The sequence below is a fragment of the Vigna angularis genome, chromosome 7 (genome assembly GCF_016808095.1).
Source record: "Vigna angularis cultivar LongXiaoDou No.4 chromosome 7, ASM1680809v1, whole genome shotgun sequence".
Taxonomy (NCBI): Eukaryota; Viridiplantae; Streptophyta; class Magnoliopsida; order Fabales; family Fabaceae; genus Vigna; species Vigna angularis.
In genome coordinates, this window is record NC_068976.1 from 4,663,165 (window position 1) to 4,687,225 (window position 24,061).

The following is a 24,061-nucleotide window of genomic DNA, read 5'->3' on the forward strand; positions in this document are numbered from 1 at the left end:
TTGGAATAATATTATTTTATTTATTGTTTAAAAGCCAATATACTATTTTAATTTTAGGGCTTAAAAATTGGTGAGATTTGCATAGGCCCATTTTTCAGTCTCTCTCATAAGTGGTACTGTCTGTCTCTCCCTCTTTTGTTTGTTATTGGATTCTCAAACCTTAAACATTTTTCCAATCCCAGATTTTAACTAGATTAATGTTTTTGTGAATGAAAACAGACTAAGACAAACAAAATGATAAGTTGAAAAGAAAAAAATGTAAGTGTTCGGTTTCATGTGTTGTTGAATGTTTTCATTGTTTTCTTTAGCATTTAAGGTTTATTTTGTATGTATTTTCTTAAAGTTGAATAAAAAAAATATTATTTCTTACTTTATTTTATATTTTACTCCCACTCTTAAAAATAAAAATTAAAAAAAATTAAAAAATTAAGAATATTACATCTCACACCTGATGTATACAGATATTATATTATAGTCAATTTAACAAACTAGATCAACTTTAAGAAAAGGAAGATTTGACTGAACCCAAAAGAAATAAAGAGAATATACTGAATCAATCTAATAAATAAGAAGAAAAGATTTATTAAACCTTATTTTAACAAGAAATTGTGATACTTTTATTTTCTTCAAATTCTACACATATCTTCCACTATTGTTGAAAATCTTTAATTATCATATGACCATTTTCTTAAGTTTTAATATTATTACAATCACAGATCCATAAAAGTATAAGTATAATTTAGAAATTTCAAACTGTTGGTGTAATTTGGTTTTATTATTATTATTATTACTGTTAGTAATAACTGGACTTTTTGTAGTGGACGTTTTTTTTTTTTGGTCCGTCTCTTTCTCATCACACACTTAAAATGAGCACGGCTCTTCAGTGTCTCCAAGTTGAAAACTTTCACATTAGGATTTTACTGTCAAGGTATTGTTCGTACTTTTTGCTTAGCTCGAATCTAGTTTTGATATAACTTTTTGTTATTGTATTTTATCTTCGAAAACAAAATAAAAAATTGTTGTTAGTATTTGAAAGTGTATTCAAAAGGTGGGAATCTGTGACTTGCTCGGTGATGAAAGCATGTTAGATTAAAAATCAGATGATGCGGGTGTTCAAGTGCTTATTCATCCAAAACCAGTGTTTATGATTTGAAATTGTTTGGTTGATAAAATCTTCAATTTTTTGTGGTATCTGGTTTGAAACTGGGTTGGTTTGGCTTATTTCAACACATCTTTTTCAGAGAAGAGGGTTTTGCTTGATTGTGAATTAATTTTGTGTTATTTAATGGTACTTAAAAGGTTAAAATTGAAAATAGATTAGTTAGATGGCAGTGGTTACTTATATGTGCTTCCTAAGTTGATGACTTTGGTGAAGAATCTGCACACAAGAAAAGTTTTGGGACTAAATAACCCTAGTATAGGTTTGCTGTGGTGCTTTTCAGTTTTTTGCTGGCAAATCTTGTCTTGCACTGAATTCAATTGTTATCTTGATTTGGTTTTGTGCTTTTATGCGCTTTGGATTTTTCAGTTGCAAATGTATTCGTTTTGTTTTGAATATAGGTAACCTGCAAATTCTTTGTTCGCATGGTGGAGTGTTTGAGGACTGAAGTCTGAACTCTATCCCAAGCTGATCTTTTATTTCTTATAATTTTTATTGTTGTTTCAGCAGAAGGAAAGAAAAAGTGGAACAATCTCTCCCTTAACTGAACAGAATGAATACAGTTCACATTTCTCCAAACCATTCAATTTCTCAACCATGTTACAAACCCAGGCAGTTTTTCAGTTTGGCAAGAGAGAGCATTTTGATTGGAAGAAGTCCCGGTATTCAGATCAGAGGTCGGAGTGTTGTGAGGGCATGTCTTAATGTGGATGTTGCTGCACCAAACACTGGGAAGGCAAAATTGGCGAAAATTAAGGATGTGATCGAGATGGAGGGGAAGCTTTTGGTGGGGACATATGCAAGAACAGCAGTGGTACTTGAGAGGGGGGAAGGTTGCAAATTGTATGACGTTGAAGGAAAAGAATATTTAGATTTGAGTGCTGGGATTGCTGTCAATGCTCTGGGGCATGGTGATGTAGATTGGTTAAAAGCTGTTGTTGAACAGGCCGCCACCCTTACTCATACCAGCAATGTATTCTACACAATACCTCAGGTTTGGGCATGTTACTATATGTCTGAGTTATATCAATTTCTTCATATGTATGTGTTAGTATACAGACTGTAGTTAACCTGCTTGGTTTACAAATGTATTGTACAACTTCTTATTTTCTTTGTACTGCAACAGGTTTACATGTAAACTATTTTATTACTTTGTACAACTGTCAGTTCTTATAACAGTTAGTAGTAAACTACATCTATAAATACTGTTGTACTCATGGTTCTAAGTGTGATACAATAATAAAAAGATTCAATTCATGTTCAATTCTCTCCCTTTTCAGTTTTTCTAAGATGGTACTTACAGCTTTTTCTTCAACCATCTAGTCTCTTCAAGTCTTCCGTGATTTCTTCATTGTTCAAAGTACAATTGCTTCTGCTTCTCCTTCTTGTGATTTCAATTGGTTATTTGTATGAGACTGATTCACTTCATCAATTTATGTTTTTGATTGCTGTGAAGAAACCTCCTCTCAAAAGTGTTATTAGTACTGAAATAGAAATAGTCACTAGGAATACATACAAATCAACAGAAAACAAGGGATCTCAGAGATAAGAGCCCGTAGAAGAGATATAGCAGTATCATTCTGTCTGCCCCTTTTCCCCACTCTCATTTCCTGATAAATACTATCCTCAGTCCTTCAATCGTGCAGGAATAGTCACCAACAGCTTATTGGACCTAACAAACTCTGGTGCCTCATGCTCTTTATCATTGTGGACTGGCAGCTGTCCCTTGGTTACACTATGTGACTCTCCTACCTTAGCTTGTGAGAAAGTTAATTTTCAGGATTGATTACTGTTTTATACTGTACCATTAGTTAATTGAAGGGAAACCCAGTTGTTGTTATCAGGCATTAAGCCCTAGAGTATAGTGCCTACTTGATTGGTAATTCTGTAAATTAGAATTGTCTAGAACTCTAACAGGGAAAGGGAAACTAAACCAATATATAAAAATGATAAACAAGTTCCCAATGAAACATACATAATGTTGTCAGCCCTTCAATTTAGAAGGAAGGATAATTTAGATATAATGATAAGCCTTGTATTTATATTTTTTAGTTTACAATATGAAGGACTTCGAGTAATCCTCAGTTATTAGTCTTCATAGGTGTTAAAAGATTACTTTATATCTCTCCAATTTTATACTCTACTGTTCATAGAATCCAGAGTGTTGTAGTTTCCCATTATCAAATTTCTTCCATCCCATATATGTTTGCATAAATGCCAGTTAATCTGGCATTATGAGTCCTTGATTTTATATTTGTTAGACAAATGGAAATAGATTTGTCAGTGATCATTTGGTTTGGGGATTTCATTATTTATTGTGCTTTGCAGATTTTAGAGTAAAACATGGTCATTGATCATTTGATTTTATTATGTCATTCTGTTATTGCATCTATATTATGAAAAGGAAAGAAAACAACTTATGCTTTATCTAATAAGTATATGGTTCTAATATTATTGGACATGTCTTTATTATAACTTTATTTTTTATCTACCTATTTGTAATTGTTTCATAGTGGTTCCATTATGCTTTACTTTGGTTCATTTCTTGTAGAAACAGGTTATGTGTCTGGTTTTGCATTGCATTCTATAATTATATTTGAATTGTTGCAGGTAGAACTTGCAAAGCGTCTTGTGGATTCCTCTTTTGCTGATCGAGTGTTCTTTTCAAATTCTGGAACAGAATCAAATGAAGCAGCTATAAAATTTGCAAGAAAACATCAGAGACAAACAACTACTAATGCGAAGGAGCCAGCAACAGAGTTCATTGCTTTTAGTAACTGCTTTCATGGGAGAACCTTGGGTGCTCTTGCTTTGACAAGTAAAGTACAATATAGAACACCTTTTGAACCCATAATGCCTGGAGTGACCTTTTTAGAGTATGGAAATGCTCAGGCTGCAACAGAATTAATTAAGCAGGGCAAGATTGCTGCAGTTTTTGTGGAACCCATCCAAGGAGAAGGTGGAATTTACAGTGCCACAAAAGAATTTCTACAGTCCCTGCGCAATGCTTGTGATGAAACAGGGACACTTCTTGTGTTTGATGAGGTATCATGCATCTAATATTTGATATATTACTGTTAATGGTAATGCCTAGTGTTCCTAAACTTTTAAACTTAAATTTGTCTATGCCATACTCCTTTGATTTTCACTTTTAAGCGTTTTTTTTTTTTTCAGTTTATTTCAAACTTGCTTTGGAAAAGATTGTCTAATATGTTGATGACAATGTGACCCAAAAAATGGTCTGTTGGTCTATCTTTGCCATGTTATTGGTTGAATGATGAGAAGAATGACATTGTCACATGAATTATGTTGTTCATAGAGTGACAGAATATAGGTGTCATATGTTGAGGTATAATTATAGCTAATTTAAGTGTTGTTTTTGGTTTTATATACTATTCTATTAACTATATGGTTTTTGTGATTTTGTAGGTTCAATGTGGTTTAGGTAGAACAGGGTTTTTATGGGCCCATGAGGCATATGGTATCTTCCCTGATATGATGACCCTTGCAAAGCCTCTTGCTGGAGGCCTACCTATTGGAGTAGTTTTGGTGACGGAGAGAGTTGCTTCTTCTATAAATTACGGTGATCATGGAAGCACTTTTGCAGGAAACCCTCTTGTTTGCAGTGCTGCTCTTGCTGTTTTCGATAAAATATCAAAACCTGATTTCCTGTCATCTGTATCTAAGAAAGGTCTCTACTTCAAAGAACTACTCAACCAGAAGTTGGGAGGAAACCAACATGTGAAAGAAATTCGTGGTGTTGGGCTAATCATAGGAATAGATTTAGATATACCTGCCACGCCCTTTGTTGATGCTTGTCGAAATTCTGGCCTATTAGTGTTAACTGCTGGAAAAGGAAATGTAGTGAGGATTGTGCCACCATTGATCATATCAGAGAAGGAGATCGAGCAGGCTGTGGACATTTTGTTCCAAACTTTACAAGTTCTTGATAACTAGGAGGGAGGAGAAAGAGGATTGACATTGCAAGCAAAAGTTAACTTATTTGATTGGGTATTGTTGAGTAGTTGTTTCATATGCCAATCTCACTAATTCCCTTTCATTGAAGAAGTTTCCATTATAAGAATGTTTCAACTATGTTATTAGTAATGCATGCCAGATGAGATGGTTCGTATGAAGTGCAATAATGATTGTAAAATCTTCTTAGTTCCTAATGTAACTATATATTTCCTTTTGTAAAAGATGTTAGTTGTCTATGATTTATCTGGATGATATAACAAAAGATAATATGTCAAATACAGGGCTAAAAGAAAATGACTATTTTTATGCAGAGATTAAAATAGACAATATATTAAACAAATGAACCAAATTCAATACAATTATAACTTTAGTAAATAGCAAAATTCAATTCTAAACATTTTTCATGTAATGATTAAAATGTAAAACTATTTTTATCTTCGTATTAGGAAAAGGAATGGCTAAGACCTATTTTTGTCTCTATCTTCATAAGTTTTGTTTAAAGTAATTATTGATTTTTTTCGGCATTCAAAGTGGTTTCGATTTTTGTAATTTTTGTTCAGTTTGGTCATTTTCTATAATAACGTCTAAATCGTTAATCACACACTGCCTACATTAGTCATTACTAAATGGGGTAAGTTGTTCATATACGTGACAACTTAAATGAAGGTGACTTGGAATGATGGTAATTGAAAGTGGTTTTTGTGAAAGGCGTTTTAGTTTACTTTAAGCCTTTTTAGTGGTCCCTTGTTGTCGGTTTCCATTTGTAGAGTTAGATTTAGGACGTGTGACAAGAGGTTTGAAGTTGTGGTCTACCATGATGGAACCTTGGTAAAGGAGATTCCCTTTAAATATATTGGTAGGGAAGTAACTTATTGGAATGTTGACCCCGGCAAATGGAGTTATTTTGAAGTCGTAGATGCCCTTAAAGATGTGGGCTATATTGAATTAAAGGAGTTCTTTTATAGTATTGAAATTATGATGCATAAGTTGTATGATGATAGGGTTGCAATGAATATGATAAACGTGGAAAATTATTATGGGCAAGTTCACTTATTTTTGGTCCACGATGTGGATGAGCCATAAGTTGTAGAAAATCAATTGAATGAAGGTTGTCAACTATGCCATGGACCTTTAGAGAGTGGAGAGGGTAGTCATGTTGGTGATTTGGCAGATGTTGAAGTGGAGTTTAGGGGTGGTGATGAAGGTAATGTTGAGGCTGAGGTTGAAGTGGAAGTTGTAGGTGATAATGTAGTTCAAAAAATGAGGGTTAAGAAGAATTACAAGTTGAGGGCACTGTTGAAATGGAGGTGCACAATGACACTTAGTTGTAGGTGTAGAGTGAGCCTGAGTTGTAGGTGTAGAGAGCGGCTGAAGTGGAGGTGTAGAGAGAGGTTGAAGTGTTAGGTGTAGTGTTAGCACGAATTCTAGAGAGAGGTTGAAGTACAAGTGCAGAAAGGGGATGAAGTACATATGCATGTTACTTCAAGTCAAAATGATAAGCAAGTGGAGGAGGCAAATGTAGTGGATGAAGGAGCATTGGGTGAAGGACTAGTAGATATTGATGTAGATATTGATATTGATGTGCATAACAATGTAGAAGATTCTACGGAGGTAGAAGCCTATGCAAATGCAAAATAAAGTGATGAAAAAGATAGGGCTGAAGAACGTGATACCAAAGCAACAGCACATGCCAACGGGTTATCGGATGATAAATGGGAGTCTAAAGTTTTGTTAAGTCCAGAAGGCACTGGAAGTGAGGATGAATGTGATGAAAGACAAAGTTGTGGTCCCTTTCGCACATTTAAAAAGCAAAAGTCAATGGGAAAGTATAAATGGGAAGTTGGCACAATCTTTACAGATAAGCATGACTTCAAGGAGGCTATTCGAAGCTATATAGTCACTGTAGGGAGGAATTTGAAGTTTGTGAAGAATGTTAAACATAGGATAAGTGTGAAATGCATGGGTTCCCAACATAGGTATCCATGGATAACTTATTGTGCTTTTTTTCCTTCATGAAAACTTGACAATTAGGGAAAATTGTTGATACCCATACTCGCAATAGACAATTCAACATTAAAATGGTGAATGCACTAGTAAAAAACAAGCTTTTTAACGCGCTATATACGCTTCGGTTTCACAAAAACCGAAGCGTATAAAAATGCGGTGGCATTTTCGTAGTTGTGGCGACATTATATGCCTCGGTTCATTGAGAACCGATGCCAAACAGATATACTGCCTTGATTGCTGCTCAGAACCGAGGCAGTATCTCCTGCTAGAACCAGACATCCTCTTAACTGAATGTTATAATTCATTTTGTCCTGCCACAAGCACACATCCTCTGAAACCGAACGTTCCAAAATCCATTTTGGTAACCTTTATTGTCTTGGTTCCTTCTTAGCCGATGCCGAACGGGTATACTGCCTCTGATACTACTTATAACATCCCAAAAATATAGCATAAAACTATATACAAGTGTCATCATTTAATAATATGATAAAATAGTTACTGGAGAAATAAAGTTAACCTTATAGTTATTACAAAATAACCATAAATTTAAAATTTTACAAAAGTCCTACACTATTCCAAAACTATGTACCTAACCGGACGATTTTTACTAAGGTAGGATCATAACCGAACGGTTCATACAAAACTATTCACAAGACCGAGCGGTCTTGTACTAAGCCGAGGGGTCCTCTCATTCCAAGGACTGCTCCACTGAGAGCTCCTCTCCAACTGCTCATACCCACGGGGTGATCATTGCAAAAGAAGAATCGAACAGGAAACATGGACCAAAACAGGAAATAAGGGTAAGCTAATGTAATTTAATTGTATACACATACATACATTTCACACAAGACCGAACACTAACACATACCTCCACACCGATTACATCTTCTAATACTGCTCTTTTAAGGACAAACTGATTGATAATGTGGACCTCCACAAGTAAAAAACCTCACATTCCCCGAGAAGTTTGGCTGATCGTGCGGCACTGGAGGCCTTGAAGACTGGCCTCTAAATCCTGAAGAAGAAGACCGAACATAAGGAGTCTTCCTAGGACCGATACCACTTTTGGAAGACATCGGTCCTCCAAAATTCTACTGTTGCCTTTGCTGACTTTCCATTTCCAGCTTGGTCTTCTCTAAGACCTTGGCTCTCTCCACCAAAGAGGGAAACTCCTTGATGCACAAACCGGCAACCATCAACTTGAGATCCCCTCTCAATCCATTTCCAAACGTTCTACACGGTCATTCCTCGTCCATGGCAATGTGTGGAATCTGAATATATGCTTAAACCGATCGGCATACTCAGACACCGAAATGTTTCCCTGAACCAACTATAGGAATTCCACTTCCTTGGCAAACCGAACATTGTTTGGAAAGTATTCGGTATAAAACTTATTCTTGAAAATTTCCGATGAGATGGGAGTACCACTGCCCTCTAGTAGCATCATCATGCTACTCCACTAATGATTGGCTTCTTCAGTCAGCAAGTACTCGGAATAGGCCAACATGTTGTCATCCGAGCACCTCTTGGCGTTAAATATTCTTTCCATGTCACGAAACCACTGGTCTGTTTCATCCGGACTGCACTTGCCATCAAACTTGGCCGGATGGTGTCAAAGAAAATTTTCCAAACTACACTCTTGAGGATGATTGGTGGAAGAAGAACTTGTTGTAGCCCGACCACTTAGCATTAAATCCAAATATTGCCTCTAGGATGTCTCAGCTGACACCCTAGCAGCATCCAATTGTTGTAGAGCTACGATATGTTGATGAACTAATGCAATATTTTGTTCTTGCATTGCTTCCAACATTAATTCCATCATTCTCAGAACGTTGGACATATCAGGATTGTAAGGTGGAGAAGGAGGAGATCTATTTGTCATCTTCTGTTTACACATAGAGAAAAAGCCATCAGTCTAGCTCAAGAAGACAAAGACAACCACTATACATAACTAAGAGTACACAAGCACAAACAAGGCACACTCAAAACCTACAGGATTCCTAAGGAAAGAACTGTTCTGATACCATTAATGTAACATCCCAAAAATATAGTATAAAACTATATACAGGTGTCATCATTTAATAATATGATAAAATAGTTACTGGAAAAATAAAGTTAACCTTACAGTTATTACAAAATAACCATAAAATTTAAAACTTTACAAAAGTCCTACACTATTCCAAAACTATGTACCTAACCGGACGATTTTTACTAAGGTAGGATCATAACCGAACGGTTCATACAAAACTATTCACAAGACCGAGCAGTCTTGTACTAAGCCGAGGGGTCCTCTCCTTCCAAGGACTGCTCCACTTAGAGCTCCTCTCCAACTGCTCACACCCACGGGGTGATCGTTGCAAAAGAAGAACCGAACAGGAAACATGGACCAAAACAGGAAATAAAGGTAAGCAAATGTAATTTAATTGTATACACATACATACATTTCACACAAGTCCAAACAATGCAAGACCGAACACTACAACATACCAAAACCGAATACAAGCATGCATATACGAACCGAATACTCAAGTGATTATGACCAAACGTTATAATCATGCATAGAAATAACACCTGACTTGACCATCCAGATTATATGAATGTCTAGCTACAGGTGTTTTTGCACTTGTGGTGGTAAAACAACAAGACACCCATCAAGCTACCCCACAAGGTAAGTCCAGTGAAAATTATCTCGATACTCTGAGGTTAAAGGACCTACTGTCATTCTCACACATGAGTTACTCCTCTCTACTTGAGAATGAGCAATCATAGAATATCAGGATAAACACCAGCTTAGCACGATATCCACATTCATACTTTACAATTCAATAACTATCCACGAGACATTCCACCTTGGAATTCTCTTCCACAATACTTAAAATATATTCCTCATCATTTAACATATAATATCATTCAACCATCATATCATCAATCATACAACCCAGAACCTTGTGAATGTTGGAGACTGAATGGTTTCTCACTACCCAAGGGTGTGACCGAATGCTAACACTAACATAACTACTAGTGTAAGATCGAGCGCTAACATTAGCATAACTGATAGTATAAGACCGAGTGCTAACACTAGCATAACTGCTATTATAAGACCGAGCGCTAACACTAGCATAATTGCTAGTATAAGACCGAGCGCTCCTAAGAAACTACCCACTCACCTAAGACCGAACGATCATGAACGGGTAAGACTCCCAAGAGACCGAACCCAGTTAATGACCGAGTACCTGAACATGGCCAAACGGTCAATCAGCGCATGGTCGAGCGGTCAACAGCGCATACTTCGCGTTCTGCAGAATTCTGCAGAATTACGAAGAACACCAGAATTTACCCAAAACTCAATATTTTCCAACTTCTAATCTTCCAAACATGATTTCTACATCCCTTCAAACCTATCTATGGATACCTAAACATCTCTAACCTTCCTTCACCTAATTTCACCCAAAAGCCCACCCAGAAATCTGCATAAACTCAACTCAAGAACCCAAAATCAGATTTTACCACTTTTATATATTTTTTACCATCTTAATGATTATAACAGGTCACAATACCCTTGTTCAAACTCACCTTACCGCCAAAAACCACTCCCAACCTCTAACTCTCATTTTCACCCTCTCACTTCCTCAAATTGATATTGGTCGAACACTTTTTCTGCATAATACTCCTCAAATCCAGTTCAATGAGTTCATTCCTCACATTCAATCAAAAACATAAATTCAACATGCATTTCAATCAATCATACAATTCATTACAAACATATAAACATACAAGTTAAATTATTTAGCTTCTTTTACCTCTTAACTAGACCGAAAACTCACAGTTGCAGAAACTCGCTCACCACCAAAATTTCTAGAAACATATGGTTCACCGATTAATGGAAATAGACCACCCAAAATATCATAAATGTGATCAGAATTTAAGAGAAGAAGATGATAAACACATGCAACCAGAAACTTGGCTTGCATGTGCCAGAAAACAGAATTTCTAAGAAGAGGATGAACTTACTAGCTCAAAACAACAACTTGATCGGTTCAAAAGAAAGCTCTTGACACCAGGAAAGCTCAGGCACGACCTGATTTATAATCAGATGAAGAGAACGTGAGAATTTCTAGAGAGAATGAGGAGAAAATGAAATTCAAAAACTTGGAGAGAAGAAGTGCATGTATAGGAGAGTGGCACGAAATTTTGAAAATCCTTTATATACTACCGTCAAAAACCGATGGGTTCAATCAGCTGCATACACTTGTCTTCCACTTTCTCTGAATTTCTGAATCCTTACACTGCTCAGAACAGAGGCAGTTCGAACGTTCCAAAATCCATTTTGGTAAACTCTATTTCTTCGGTTCCCTCTTAGCCGATGTCGTGGGCTCTTTATGCTTCGGTTTGCCCACGGACCGAGGCAGTATGTCTTGCCACATGCACATATCCTCTGAAACCAACGTTCCAAAATTCATTTTGGTAACCTCTATTGTCTCGGTTCCCTCTTAGCCGATGTTGTACGCATTTTATGCTTCTGTTTGCCCACAGGCCGAGGCAGTATGTCCTGCCACAGGCACACATCCTTTGAAACCGAACGTTCCGAAATACATTTTGGTAACCTCTATTGCCCCAGTTCCTTCTTAGCGATGTCGTTCACGTTTTATGCTTTGGTTTGCCCACGGACCGAGGTAATAACATGCGTTTAGGTTTAAATTTCGCGAAGAGAGGCACTTTTAGACATAATGCCTTTGTTTAAGTTTTGCGCCGCTGCTCTCTCTAACCTTTGGGGTTCTCTTCGCGCAATGTTTTGTTCTCTTTTTCACTCCTATGTCGTGACTTCACAAGAAGGGGGAAGCACTCATCTTCATCTTTTTCTTTTCTTCTCGTTTCGTTTCGCCTCATAATGAGGAAGGCACGAACCTCCTTTTCCTCTACTCCAACTATGGTTCATGTTTCGTGTGACACCCGGGCACTGACGAGGGCGGGGAGTGATCGTCGGTGCAAGAGGCACGAAGTGCAAGGGGCACAAACAAGGAGCGGCTCCTGGCAGGCTTCCAGTGGAAGGGACACATGGATGAATCGAACATACACCGGATGTGAGGGATCTAGAGACTGTATAGGTATGGGACTATACAGTTGAAGGATAGCTTAAAGGGATTGATTTGACTACTCATATCACTAAAATGCATTTGCTTTTCAGTAGCCTAACCCATAAGAACTCCACGGTTAAGCGTGCTTAGCCTAGAGTAATTTAGCGATGGGTGACCTTCTGGGAAGCTTTCCCGGAAAGTGTGCGAGTGAGGACAAAGCACATTGGAAAGCCTCATGGTGATGATGTGGGGGCAGTCAATATTCCCTGTAAGTTGTCGGGGCGTTACAAGTGGTATCAGAGAATCAAACATACACCGGATGCGAGGGATCTAGAGACTATATAAGTATGGGACTATACAGTTGAAGGATAGCTTAAAGGGATTCATCAACCGAGGTAGTAGAGTCCGACATACTGCCTCGATTTTCCTCGATTCACAACCGAGGAAAAAAACCTACCCATTTTGCCTTGCCTGTAAATGTTACAATTTCTAAAGCACGCAACATAAGGCTAATGACATCATGTCAAGTTGAAGGTTCCTTTAAAGAACAATATAGAAGAATTTATGATTATTGCAGCAATGGAGTTCTTAAATATAGACTTAGAAAATTATATTCCAAGTTATTTCAAACGATCCACGTATGAAGAGACATGTGCTTCCATCATTTATCCTGTGAATGACCACCTGCTATGGAAAACAACAACCTTCCTAGACGTCCTCCCACCATTTAAGAGAAAGTTGTCTAGCAAACCAAAGAAAAAAGAAGCTTAGAGCATTGGGAGCTAAGAAGAGATGAGTCGTAAATGACTAAAGGTGGCCATAGAAAAAAAATTGTAGCATATGTCGTATAGTTGGCCACAACAAAAATAATTTTCCCTTGCATCCTCAAATAGTAGAACCAACTCTTGAATCCAAACAACCATCAAAACCACCAACTGAACCAACTCCTTAATCCCCACAACCATCATAACCACCAACAATACCAACTCAACAATCCTCATTACCATCACAACCACCACAACCAACTGACCAATCCCCTCAAGCATCACATGGACCACCATAACCAACTAAGGAATTGACACATTCATCATGCGCACCACTTTAGCCAATGCAGGAATCCATACAACAATTAAGTCAACCAATGAGATGGGAGAAATTAGATATTAAGAGGCAAACTGCTTAGTAGTTTGTAAAAGATTATTGGAAAGAAAGTTTATGTCATTTGATTATATACTTTTCAACATTTGACTATCAAACACTTATTTTTTGTGATTGACTATGTTCACATTACGTTACTAAGTGATTAATGAAACAAAAGCTATTGGTCAGTCTATTACGACTTTTGTTTAATATATTATGTTCCATATCCTTTTTATGTATCAAATTAACACACATAATTGAGACCAAATTGACAAATATTTAAGTAAAATGGGACTAAATTGAACAATTGATAACCAATTCAAATATTCATCGTCATTTTTTATTCATTGTTTGCATTGCATGTCATTATCATCAATTCGATAGAAAATACTATAAAAATTTGAGAACAAATTTAAAGCATTCAAAACAGTGGGATAAATGAAGAAAAAAACCGTCACATGAAACAAAAGAACTATTAAACCAATAAATTATAAGGATTAAGTGCAATTTACATGGAAGAATTAGAAGAACTAGTGAAGCTTAAGTCACTTGACATTGTTTCATCTGGAAATAAAGTAGGCTTTGGAGGTATTTTCAAGCTTTCAATGTCTCCTTCAAGCATTTTAACTACTTCACTCATTGTGGGACGGTCATTTGGTTTCAATTGTATGCACCAAAGTGCAACTATAATCATTTTCTTTACTTCTTCCTTTTCTTCCTCTTTGACATCTTCAATATCTATATCTTTTTCTTTTCCAATATATTTATAAATCCAAAAAGGAAGATACAATTGACTTGAATGTTGTGCATGTGGATTTAGGTTTTTTTCTTTTGTTTGTCATCTCCATAAGAAGCATTCCAAAGCTATAAACATCAGCCTTCTGAGATATTCTTCCAATGTTATTATAAAATAATTCTGGAGCCATATACCCAATGGTTCCTCTTGCTCCTGTCATTGTAACAACATTATTATCTATTGGATATAATTTTGCCAATCCAAAGTCCGAGACCTTTGGGGTGAGCTTTCCATCTAGTAAGATGTTGTGGGGTTTGATATCAAAATGCAGAATTTGCATCTCACACCCATGATGAAGATAAGCTATCCCTCTAGCTATTCCAATTGAAATATGATATATTTCATCATAACTTAAATGTATATTTCCATCTTTGGAAAAAATAATTTTATCCAAAGATCCATTAGGCATGAATTCGTAAATAAGAGCACGTTTTGATCCTTCAACACAAAATCCAACCAATTTTACAATATTTTGATGATGAATTCTTCCGATAGTTGCAACTTCACTGATAAAATCTTGACCATTACTTGTTGATTTACCTAACATTTTTATTGCCACATAAGGTCCACTAGACAACTTTCCCTTAAACACAGAACCATATCCTCCTTCACCCAATTTATCCTTGAAACCTCCAGTCATTTTCTTGATTTCCTTGTATGAGTATCTGATAGGCATCAAATTGGCATGTTCCAAGTAATTTTCAATATTTTCGTACATGGACAAATGCCGACTTTTCCATTTGTATATCAATAGTGCAATAAATAACGTCATCCCAAAAAAAAATTTGCCTAGCAAGAAGGATGGTAAAACGTAGTGTCCAATAATTAAACCTAATTTATTGTTGCCGAAACCATCAAATTCTTTTTGTCCTTTTAATGTTTCAACCAGACCTGTAAGTCAATATAATAAAAATAACCATGTTTTAATAAGTAATGGGCAAGTGCAATGAATTGTTAATGTTTGGAAGTTGGATGAAGAAAAGTGGTTGAGACTGTCATATAATCAAAAGTAAATAATAATTCCAATTTATTTAAAACTTTTTGCATGGATACTATATATAGAAGTAGAGCAACTGACCTATCCAGGCAGTATAAATAGTATCTGCAAGAAAAATTAAGTTGAGTGAATACATAGTATGATAAATAATTGTTTGATTGATTATAATGTTGACATGAGATGCAGTGAGTAAGATATCACGTTATTTAAATAAAACATCAATTTGATTCCTAAATTGACACACACTTCCTAAATTGAAATATCCACACACACACACCAACGAACGATTTTGTTCCAAGAATTGAAATATCTACATGTATTTAAGGACTTATAACTTTAATGGAACAACTGTAGATGCTAAAAACTTTATGACTACTTAATGTAATTGCATACTGATCAGTTTGATATAGGTTTTTAACAACCTCGTTTGAGTTGGCTACGTATAATTGGCCATTAACATGTGTGCATTGAGTTTATCACATGAATAATGAATTAGAAATTACATATAAATTTTTTACTGTGCATAATGTTCTGATAGTTATCGAAAAAGAAAAAATATAATATGAAAGTTGTGAAGCATAAAATTTGGTTCTTGTTAAAGGTAATGAAGTGGAAGTTACATAGTGTTTTACAGCGCATTATTGAATATGATAATTATCCAAAAAAAAAAATATGATAGTTGGGAAGAATAAAATCCATTCATGCTATTATGTATGTATCTAAATGAAGCAAAGGTAAACAAACTAAGATGATAAAATTCTTACCTCTTGCATATAATAAAAGCTGGTACCATATTGGCGTGCCATCTGAAAGTGAAACAAAATATCATTTTCCGACTTCCTTTTATCACAAAACAATTAAAAGAGATAATTTTTATTCAATTGAAATCAATAATTAAAGAAGAAATCAATTTAATTAAGCGTAAATATTTTTTTTACGAAGTTAGAACTGTCTACGAAAATGATTATCTATAGAGAATAAGGAATAAAATTTAATATACGTAGGTTGAATATTTTAAATGATAATTACATAATAAAGGGCTATACCAAATATTAAAAAAAATTTATAAGTGTACTCCTCCACAAAAATACACCTATTTCATATTTTTACTAGTTCGTTAAATTAGTGTAATATTTTGACTAAATTAGTATAACTATTAGTTAATTCCATATCATCAACTTTGTAATAATATGAAAAGTCAATTATCACTCAATTAGAACATAGAAGCATGATATCTTAATTTTTTTAAGATCACAATACTTTGATTAAACCAATACAATATATTAGTTAAATTACAGCATAATTTGAGTTAAAATCTATATAAACAGTACCAAAGGTATATACAATTTAAATTTAAAGAGTGTACATCTATCAGCATAAGCATTCATATCTTAAATTTCGCAATGGTCACAAGAAATTCATAATATATAGAATGAAGTATATTTACTTTCTTACCACATATACTCAAAATTGACAGGAACCTGTGGCAGTTGGGCGAGCAATCAACCCTCCCGGAAGTGTCCCATATGCAGGACCTATCCATTGAATTTGCACAAATGTCCTTGCAGGCGCGATTCATCCACGAAATCTCAAACCCATACGCTAGTGCCTTGTGCATCTCACTGTAGGAATATTGAGGTGTGCGCAAACCCCACCAAGATGTGGGAGTAACCAGCTTTACATTACAACCAACTTCTAAGTCCTCGGATATTAGGTCCCCAGCTATAGCATATGTATAACCTTTGGAGTGCCAATTCACGCAGGGAGCAGTATCTACGTACTTACCATTGTCACTCACGGAATGGTTACAATTCATGAAAACTACATGTTCAGAAACCGGCTTTGGAATAACTTCGTACATTCTTATATGATTAAAATAGGTAGGTTCGGATCGTTCTTGAGTAATTTGGTATGCATCCATATCAATATCGAGGTAATTATAGGTATCACTGAAATTGGATGGAGACAAGAAATAGCGAGGAATGGAGGAGCAATTTGATTGCCGAACACCGGGATCAACCACTCGGATTGTGAAATTATTGTAGTTGATGGCCTGCACATGGTATTTTCCGGAGTACAAAGATAAAATTGTAACGTTATTTTCACAGGCGAGCTCATACCTGTGGTCGCCGCAGCGATCTGGGTCGCCTTTTAGTCGGAATGGATGCGTTATGTTGGTGACTTTGCCACAGGAAGAAGGGAGACACGAATGAACATAGTGCTTTGTAGCAGAAATTTGCTGAAATCGAAACAGCAGAATCACCAATAACGCACTCTCTCTCCACATACCGTTCCTTCTCGAATCTCAACGATGAAGGCAGAGACTCGCCCTGATGAATTTTGTTTTGGTGGTATCTTTTTGTTTTATCGAGTTTTTATTTAGGCTAATGTTACTAAACAATGTTAAATAATGCAAGAGATATGAACACGTTTTAGAAAGAAATTGAAAAAAGATAATATCATATTATATAGAATATTCCACAAACCATTTTACAAAATAGTTTTTTAATATTGAATTATGCTTAAAATTTCTCTTCTTAACCTGTATCAAAGTCTATCTTTTAAAAAATTGATTTATTGAATTTATTGTTGATCCTGTTATCAGTTATGATGCTATCAGTTAGTAGGTTCGTGGAAGTTACCAATATACGTGTTGAAGAGTCACAAGTGGGCCTTGTATTCCAAATCGCATTTAAGATTGGAGAAGACTTGGAACAGGGGACTACGTTGCTTCCTTGGAAAATTCAGCAATAACACTTAAAACACAGACGTAGACTTTGACGAAAAACTGCGATTTTGGATTCTTTCTTTCTAACGGGATTCCTAGGGTGACTGTAAATAGTAATAAAGAAACATATAAAATAGTGCAAAGATAAATCAAGTTTGGTTGTCTCTCGTTTTCTCTTTTTCCCATAAGAGATAAAGCAGCTGCAATTCTGGGATGGCGGAGTCTAGTGTGCTACCTCTCCAAGGTGAGTCCTTATTGATAACACTACTGTTAATGTTCTTGCTTATTGTAAGTAGCAGCGGTGAAAAAGAGTGCTCGGAATTGCCTAATTGTGGGTCTAAAGAACCGCCTATTAGATTTCCCTTCCAACTCGTCCAGGGGATGAAAGATGCATGTGATTCTCCTGGTTTGTGTGTATATTGTAGTGAAAATAAGGAGACCATGCTTCTTCACCCTACAGTAAAACTCCGTGTCACAGATATACACTACAAATTTCAGATTATTTACTTGAACGATTCAGAAAATTGCCTTCCGAAGAAGTTTCTAAACCTCAACAATTTTACGATTCCTCCTTACCAACTTGGTTCATCATATGAACCACAAACAAACTACTTGAATTTCTTCGATTGTTCTTCACTTGGACTTCCACACCTCAGAAACAGAGACCAGACATACTCGAGTTCGCAAGACATGATTCGTTGTCCGACTTACGTTTCTAACTCTGACGAAAGTGTCCTTGAATTGGACCTAACATCTTGTTCCAAGATGTTCAACATCATTTCGCAGGCCTCGGCATCTGACCTGCGGAGGAATTGGTTGAATTTGAGATGGTCCGAACCAAACTGTGGTGAGTGCGAAGCAAAAGGCAATAGATGTAAATGGAAGACGAACAGCACAACGGAAATCGAATGTGTAGACTGCAGTCCCAAACGACACATTCACATTCACAAATATTCTATTTTCACTGCTACAGGTGAGACCAGACTCTATGACATTACTTGACTTATTTCTAATTTTCTCTCTCTCTCTCTCTCTGTTTAATCCAGTCTCCCTATGCTATTGTAGGTTCTATTGTTTTGGGGCTGGTGGTTATTGCAGTGTTTAAGATGGTGCACCATTTTAAAAAGAAAGAAGAAGACCAAGCTAGAGTGGATAAGTTTCTAGAGGATTACAGAGCAGACAAGCCTGCAAGATTTACCTATGCTGATGTAAAAAGAATCACTGGTGGTTTCAAAGAAAAGTTAGGGGAAGGAGCTCATGGAGCTGTGTTTAGAGGAAAACTTTCAAATGAGATTCTCGTGGCTGTGAAGATCCTCAATAATACGGAGGGAGATGGGAACGATTTCATCAATGAAGTTGGAATTATGGGAAAAATTCACCACATCAACGTGGTTCGTTTGCTTGGTTTTTGTGCTGAGGGACTCCATCGGGCTCTTGTCTACAATTTGTTTCCAAACGGTTCGCTACAGAGTTTCATATTTCCACCGGATGACAAGGACCATTTTCTTGGCTGGGAGAAGCTGCAACACATTGCTCATGGCATTGCTAAAGGGATTGAGTATCTTCATCAAGGTTGTGATCGTCCCATTATTCACTTTGACATCAACCCTCACAATGTGTTACTCGATGAAAACTTCATCCCGAAAATTTCTGACTTTGGCTTAGCCAAATTGTGTTCAAAGAATCCTAGTTTGGTGTCCATGACAGCTGCAAGGGGAACCTTGGGATACATTGCACCAGAAGTTTTCTCCAGAAACTTTGGAAATGTGTCTTATAAATCCGATATCTACAGTTATGGAATGTTATTGTTGGAAATGGTTGGAGGAAGGAAGAATGTTGACATATCTTCAGCACAAAATTTTAATGTTCTGTACCCGGATTGGATCCATAACCTGGTTGATGGAGATATCCATATCCATGTTGAGGATGAAGGTGAAGTTAAAATTGCAAAGAAACTGGCAATTGTTGGACTTTGGTGCATTCAGTGGCAGCCAGTGAACAGACCATCCATAAAATCTGTCATACAAATGTTAGAAAGTGCAGAGGAAAACCAGTTAACTGTTCCTCCTAACCCATTTCACTCAACGTCCTCCACTTCTACTGGTAGACTCATTTCAACAAGACGTCCTATGGAGTTGGATGTGATTCAAGAATGAGGGAATAACAACTTTTACCCTCACTATTTTATTGATGTATGCGTAGTGGTAGAAAATAGTATATTAATTTGTAAAAAAGAAAATCCACATGTAATATCATTACATTCAAACTAGTGTTTAAATGCATTTTCTTTTCTTTTCACAATAAAAAAATTGTTGGGTTTGAATTAACTCAATATAAAGGTTATTCTATATAAAGTAAGACCAACTAAAAATATTTAATCAAACCCATTTTTACTGACAAATACAATTTATGCAATTGTCAGATTTTTAATTTTATTTATTTATTGTAGGACTACTCTCAATAATTTTCGTAATATTGATCAAATTTACAAATTAAGTATGTTTATAAGTAAAGTATGTATAGCAACTCTTGATCCTAATTAGGCAGATGTTAATTAAAAGCTCAATCTAAAATTTATAAATACATATTTAAGGTAAGAAGGTAAGTCATTAAATTTATTGTAAGAATTAACTTTGTTTATTGAACAATCATCTGTTGACGCAGCAAAGGAAGATTCTAGCTACTCAAGGAACATTAAGCATCCTTTGTTGGTCACTGAGCATGAACTACTTTGGTTGGGCGAGCTAAATCTTGTGTTGGGCGACCATGCTTGCTTCATCTCCTTTATTCCAAGTGGAAATTGCATGTATTCTTCCCTTCTTGGTAGCATTCTTCCACCTGATTGATCGTTCCTTTGTCAAATTCCTAATAGGAGATTCAATGGTTGGCCTTATGTCATCATCTTGTTCATCTTCAGAAAGATTTGTCCTTAAATCTGGCAGGTCGTTTTTATTCTGAGAACTTCGAGATTTATTTTCACACCTCTACGAGCTTAACCTAACTGCATTTGCATTAACACACCTCAAAATATCCAAAGAAAGAACATTTATCCAACTAAAAAACTATTGTTTACATATTTTTGTATCTCATGATCAATAAACCAAATTATAACAAATCTTAATTAAGATATTCTTTTAAAGTACAAAAACCAATTAAGAATTCAAGATTAAAGATTAAATGAGGGCATAAATATGCACTCAACGGTTACTAAAGGAAATGAGGGTAGTCATAGAAAGAATATGTTTCCTTCTAGTTATTGTATGGAAAAAAAGGTTGTGTTCACTAATCATAGATGGAAGAAGTTGCACAATTATGATCGACACAAAATCAATGACCATAATGAACTTAGAAACTAAACCTCATCCTAGACCATATAATCTACAATGGTTAAGCAAGAAAGGAGAGTTAAAGGTTAAAAAACAAGTAAAGATTGTATTTTCAATTGAGAAGTATGTAGACAATATTATTTGTCATGTAGTTTCTTTAGAAGTTAATCATAGGTTGCTTGAAAAATCGTGACGGTTTAATAGAAAAAAAGAAAAGAAAAACTCAACATAATGGTTACACGAACAAATATATACTTGTTTACTAAAATCACAAAGTCACTCTTATTTACTCTTATTTCTTTATCACCTAAAGAGGTTTGTAAGCATCAAAATAAAATGAGAAAGAAAAAAGAATAAAAAAAAGGAAAGAAAGAAAAAAAAAGTTAAAAAGAAAAACAAATGAGAGGAAGAAAAAAAAAACAAGATAACAAAAATATATCGTCCTAGCTTAGCATACATATATATCATATCATTTCAAACATAACAAATTAAATCCTTCTCTTACCATAATATCATCCAACATAAAAAAAAAACACACATTCATAGAGTTAGCTATCTACGTATGAGAGAGAGTATCATCCAACATAACAAGAACACACATTCATAAAGTTAGCCATAGAGTTAATTTCCCTTACCTTTTTCTTCTTAAGATCTCACAACATAATTCTTCAGCCAAGCACTAGGTTACATAAAACAACTCTATAATCATTATTCTGGAACTTCTTATTTAAGTAAGCTCTCTAAAATCAATACTTAGAAGAATCTCATTCTGAGAGCATGTACTTATGATCTACAATTCACAAGAGACTATACTTACCTAACATCATACTTTGAGCAAAATACAACAATTTCTCTTTTGTCTCAAGTTAAACTTGAATGTTAAACACCCCGTGTTATCACATTTTTTGAGTGTTTCATCCTGCACCTTCAAGCATTTCATCCTGCACCTCCAATATCCTAAAATGCCCTTAATTAATAAGTGGTTTAAAAGTTTAATCTTTTGATTATTAAAAATTTTTGTGCCACCATTGACTCCACCTCCATTTTCCACCAATCAAGAAACATGCATTCTTGCCTTCTGTACCTTTTCACCCCTTGCACCCTTCACTCTTGCACCCCTACACCTCGTGCATCCTACACCTCCTGCATCCCATTTCATTTTTATAAAAGAAACCCTACGCTCTTCCACAACTCTTCACAGCTCTTTGATAATATTTTTTCTCTTGAGAGTGATTGAGTATTGTCTAAAGAGAAGGATTGTTCGAGTGTGCACTTTGGAGTGGTGTATCGGCAGCTTGACTTTGTGTTGGTGCAGTTTCGGTGCCTTTGTCTTCTTTGTGCTTTTGCTGTAGAGAGAGGTTAATATTTGTTTTTAATCTGTGTGCATAGATAGATTTCATGGTTGGAATGTTATTGATGGAGATGTATTTTATTTTCGTTAATTTGTTTGCATGCTACCGAAACTGAAGGAAAAACGAAAAAACGATATGAAGTCATCGACTGCGGATAGCCGATGCATGCCAATCGGATGTGGAGATCTGATGGATGCAGATCGGATGTGGACATCCGATTATAGGAAATTTCGGATATAGATATCTGATACTCTAACTTAGATTATATTAAATATTATGTATGTTTACCTTATTTAGTTTATTTATTTTTAATATTTCTTTTATTAGTTTAAATTAATTTTTTTATTTTACATATGATATTAAAACAAAATAAGAATAACCGAATGAACAGGAATCAGACTTGGAGATTCGATGGTGATTCGGATATCAATATCCGATACATGTTTAATTTTATACATAAAACTTTAATTATATTATTATTTTAATTATTTTATTAATTTATAATGAATTTTAAAATTATGTATGATTTTGTATTAGTCTATAATAAAATTAGATATTTTTTAATTGATATAAATTTTTTTCTGAATTTATTAAAATTAATAAAAATAATTTAGAATAAATATATGTATATATATCGAATTTCCACATTCAAAATTATCTACACGATGTAAATTTTTTCTCGCAGTGTCTATATTATTTGTAACAGTGCTTGTTATTCAATTATTACGATTAACATTTATTTCAAAAATTGAAGATGGAACAATAATCATGTATATATTAGATTTTCATAACATATTTGACAGCCATTCATTTATTTTGTTATTTTACTTATTATTTTATTATTATATTTAAGTTTATGTATAATTTTTATGAATTTATAATATAATTAGATAATACGTAATTGTTAAAAAATAATTGTTACGAATTTTTCATATTTTTGCTTGTTGTTTTATGAATATTATTTAAGTAGGTTTGTTTTATATAAAAATTTAATAAAACGAGTTAACTTTATTTTTATAATTATTAATTTTGTTAATATAAAAAATGAATTTTAAATATTTAATTTTTATAAGTTTTAGATATAAAAATTGTTATGAAAATTTTTAATAATTTTTTATATAGTTTTAAGTTTATTTAACTTGGTGGATTTTTAAGTTAGATTATATTGTTAATAAATTTATAATTGTATAATTATTGTATTAGTTTTTGATTTTATAATGTAATTATAAATTTTAAATTTATTGTATTAATTTTTTATTTTTTTATAGGTGATTATAATTTAAATGGACGAATATCATTATTGGATGGATTCTGAAACCATGTTATCAGAATTTTCATCATTTATAAATGAGGTTGCTGATGAAGATCTGACGAATAATTTCACAACAAATGAAATTTTTTCTTCTCGGGAAAACTTAATTGAATGGATAAAAGGGATTGCATATGATCTAGGATTTGTTGTGGTAACTATAAGATCCGGTAAAGCTACCGGTCAACCTGGGA

The 24,061-nt window shown here is 34.7% G+C and overlaps 3 protein-coding genes across 4 annotated transcripts; 2 read left to right on the plus strand and 1 right to left on the minus strand.

The window, feature by feature from the left end:
- The first annotated feature begins 814 nt into the window (after window positions 1-814).
- On the plus strand, window positions 815-5,358 carry LOC108336195 (acetylornithine aminotransferase, mitochondrial). 2 transcript variants are annotated; one of them, XM_017572542.2, is made up of 4 exons: window positions 815-928; window positions 1,670-2,153; window positions 3,770-4,204; window positions 4,589-5,358. In XM_017572542.2, exons 2-4 carry the CDS (start codon window positions 1,713-1,715, stop codon window positions 5,114-5,116), a joined length of 1,404 nt encoding a protein of 467 aa, XP_017428031.2. In that variant the 5' UTR covers window positions 815-928; window positions 1,670-1,712; the 3' UTR covers window positions 5,117-5,358. The 2 variants fall into 2 exon arrangements, with proteins under 2 accessions (XP_017428031.2, XP_017428032.2); XM_017572543.2 differs by having other exon boundaries at window positions 837-928; window positions 1,667-2,153.
- Window positions 5,359-9,489: 4,131 nt separating this feature from the next.
- On the minus strand, window positions 9,490-17,861 carry LOC108337432 (LEAF RUST 10 DISEASE-RESISTANCE LOCUS RECEPTOR-LIKE PROTEIN KINASE-like 2.1). The gene is given in 5 exon segments (XM_017573958.2): window positions 9,490-14,185; window positions 14,187-15,046; window positions 15,234-15,257; window positions 15,917-15,958; window positions 16,608-17,861. Coding segments are annotated over 5 exon segments (2,076 nt in total). The 5' UTR covers window positions 17,440-17,861; the 3' UTR covers window positions 9,490-13,867.
- A 100-nt stretch (window positions 17,862-17,961) lies between these two features.
- Window positions 17,962-20,770, plus strand: LOC108337180 (rust resistance kinase Lr10). The gene is made up of 2 exons (XM_017573647.2): window positions 17,962-18,853; window positions 18,946-20,770. Exons 1-2 carry the CDS (start codon window positions 18,094-18,096, stop codon window positions 20,034-20,036), a joined length of 1,851 nt encoding a protein of 616 aa, XP_017429136.1. The 5' UTR covers window positions 17,962-18,093; the 3' UTR covers window positions 20,037-20,770.
- Window positions 20,771-24,061: the final 3,291 nt, after the last annotated feature.

Bases quoted from the DNA above. Each gene is read 5' to 3' on its own strand.
- LOC108337180 (XM_017573647.2), top strand. From the start codon at position 18,094: ATGGCGGAGTCTAGTGTGCTACCTCTCCAAGGTGAGTCCTTATTGATA. The intron at 18,854-18,945 runs GTGAGACCAGAC...ATGCTATTGTAG, and splicing joins TTCTATTTTCACTGCTACAG to GTTCTATTGTTTTGGGGCTG.
- LOC108336195 (XM_017572542.2), top strand. From the start codon at position 1,713: ATGAATACAGTTCACATTTCTCCAAACCATTCAATTTCTCAACCATGT. The intron at 2,154-3,769 runs GTTTGGGCATGT...GAATTGTTGCAG, and splicing joins TATTCTACACAATACCTCAG to GTAGAACTTGCAAAGCGTCT. The intron at 4,205-4,588 runs GTATCATGCATC...GTGATTTTGTAG, and splicing joins CACTTCTTGTGTTTGATGAG to GTTCAATGTGGTTTAGGTAG.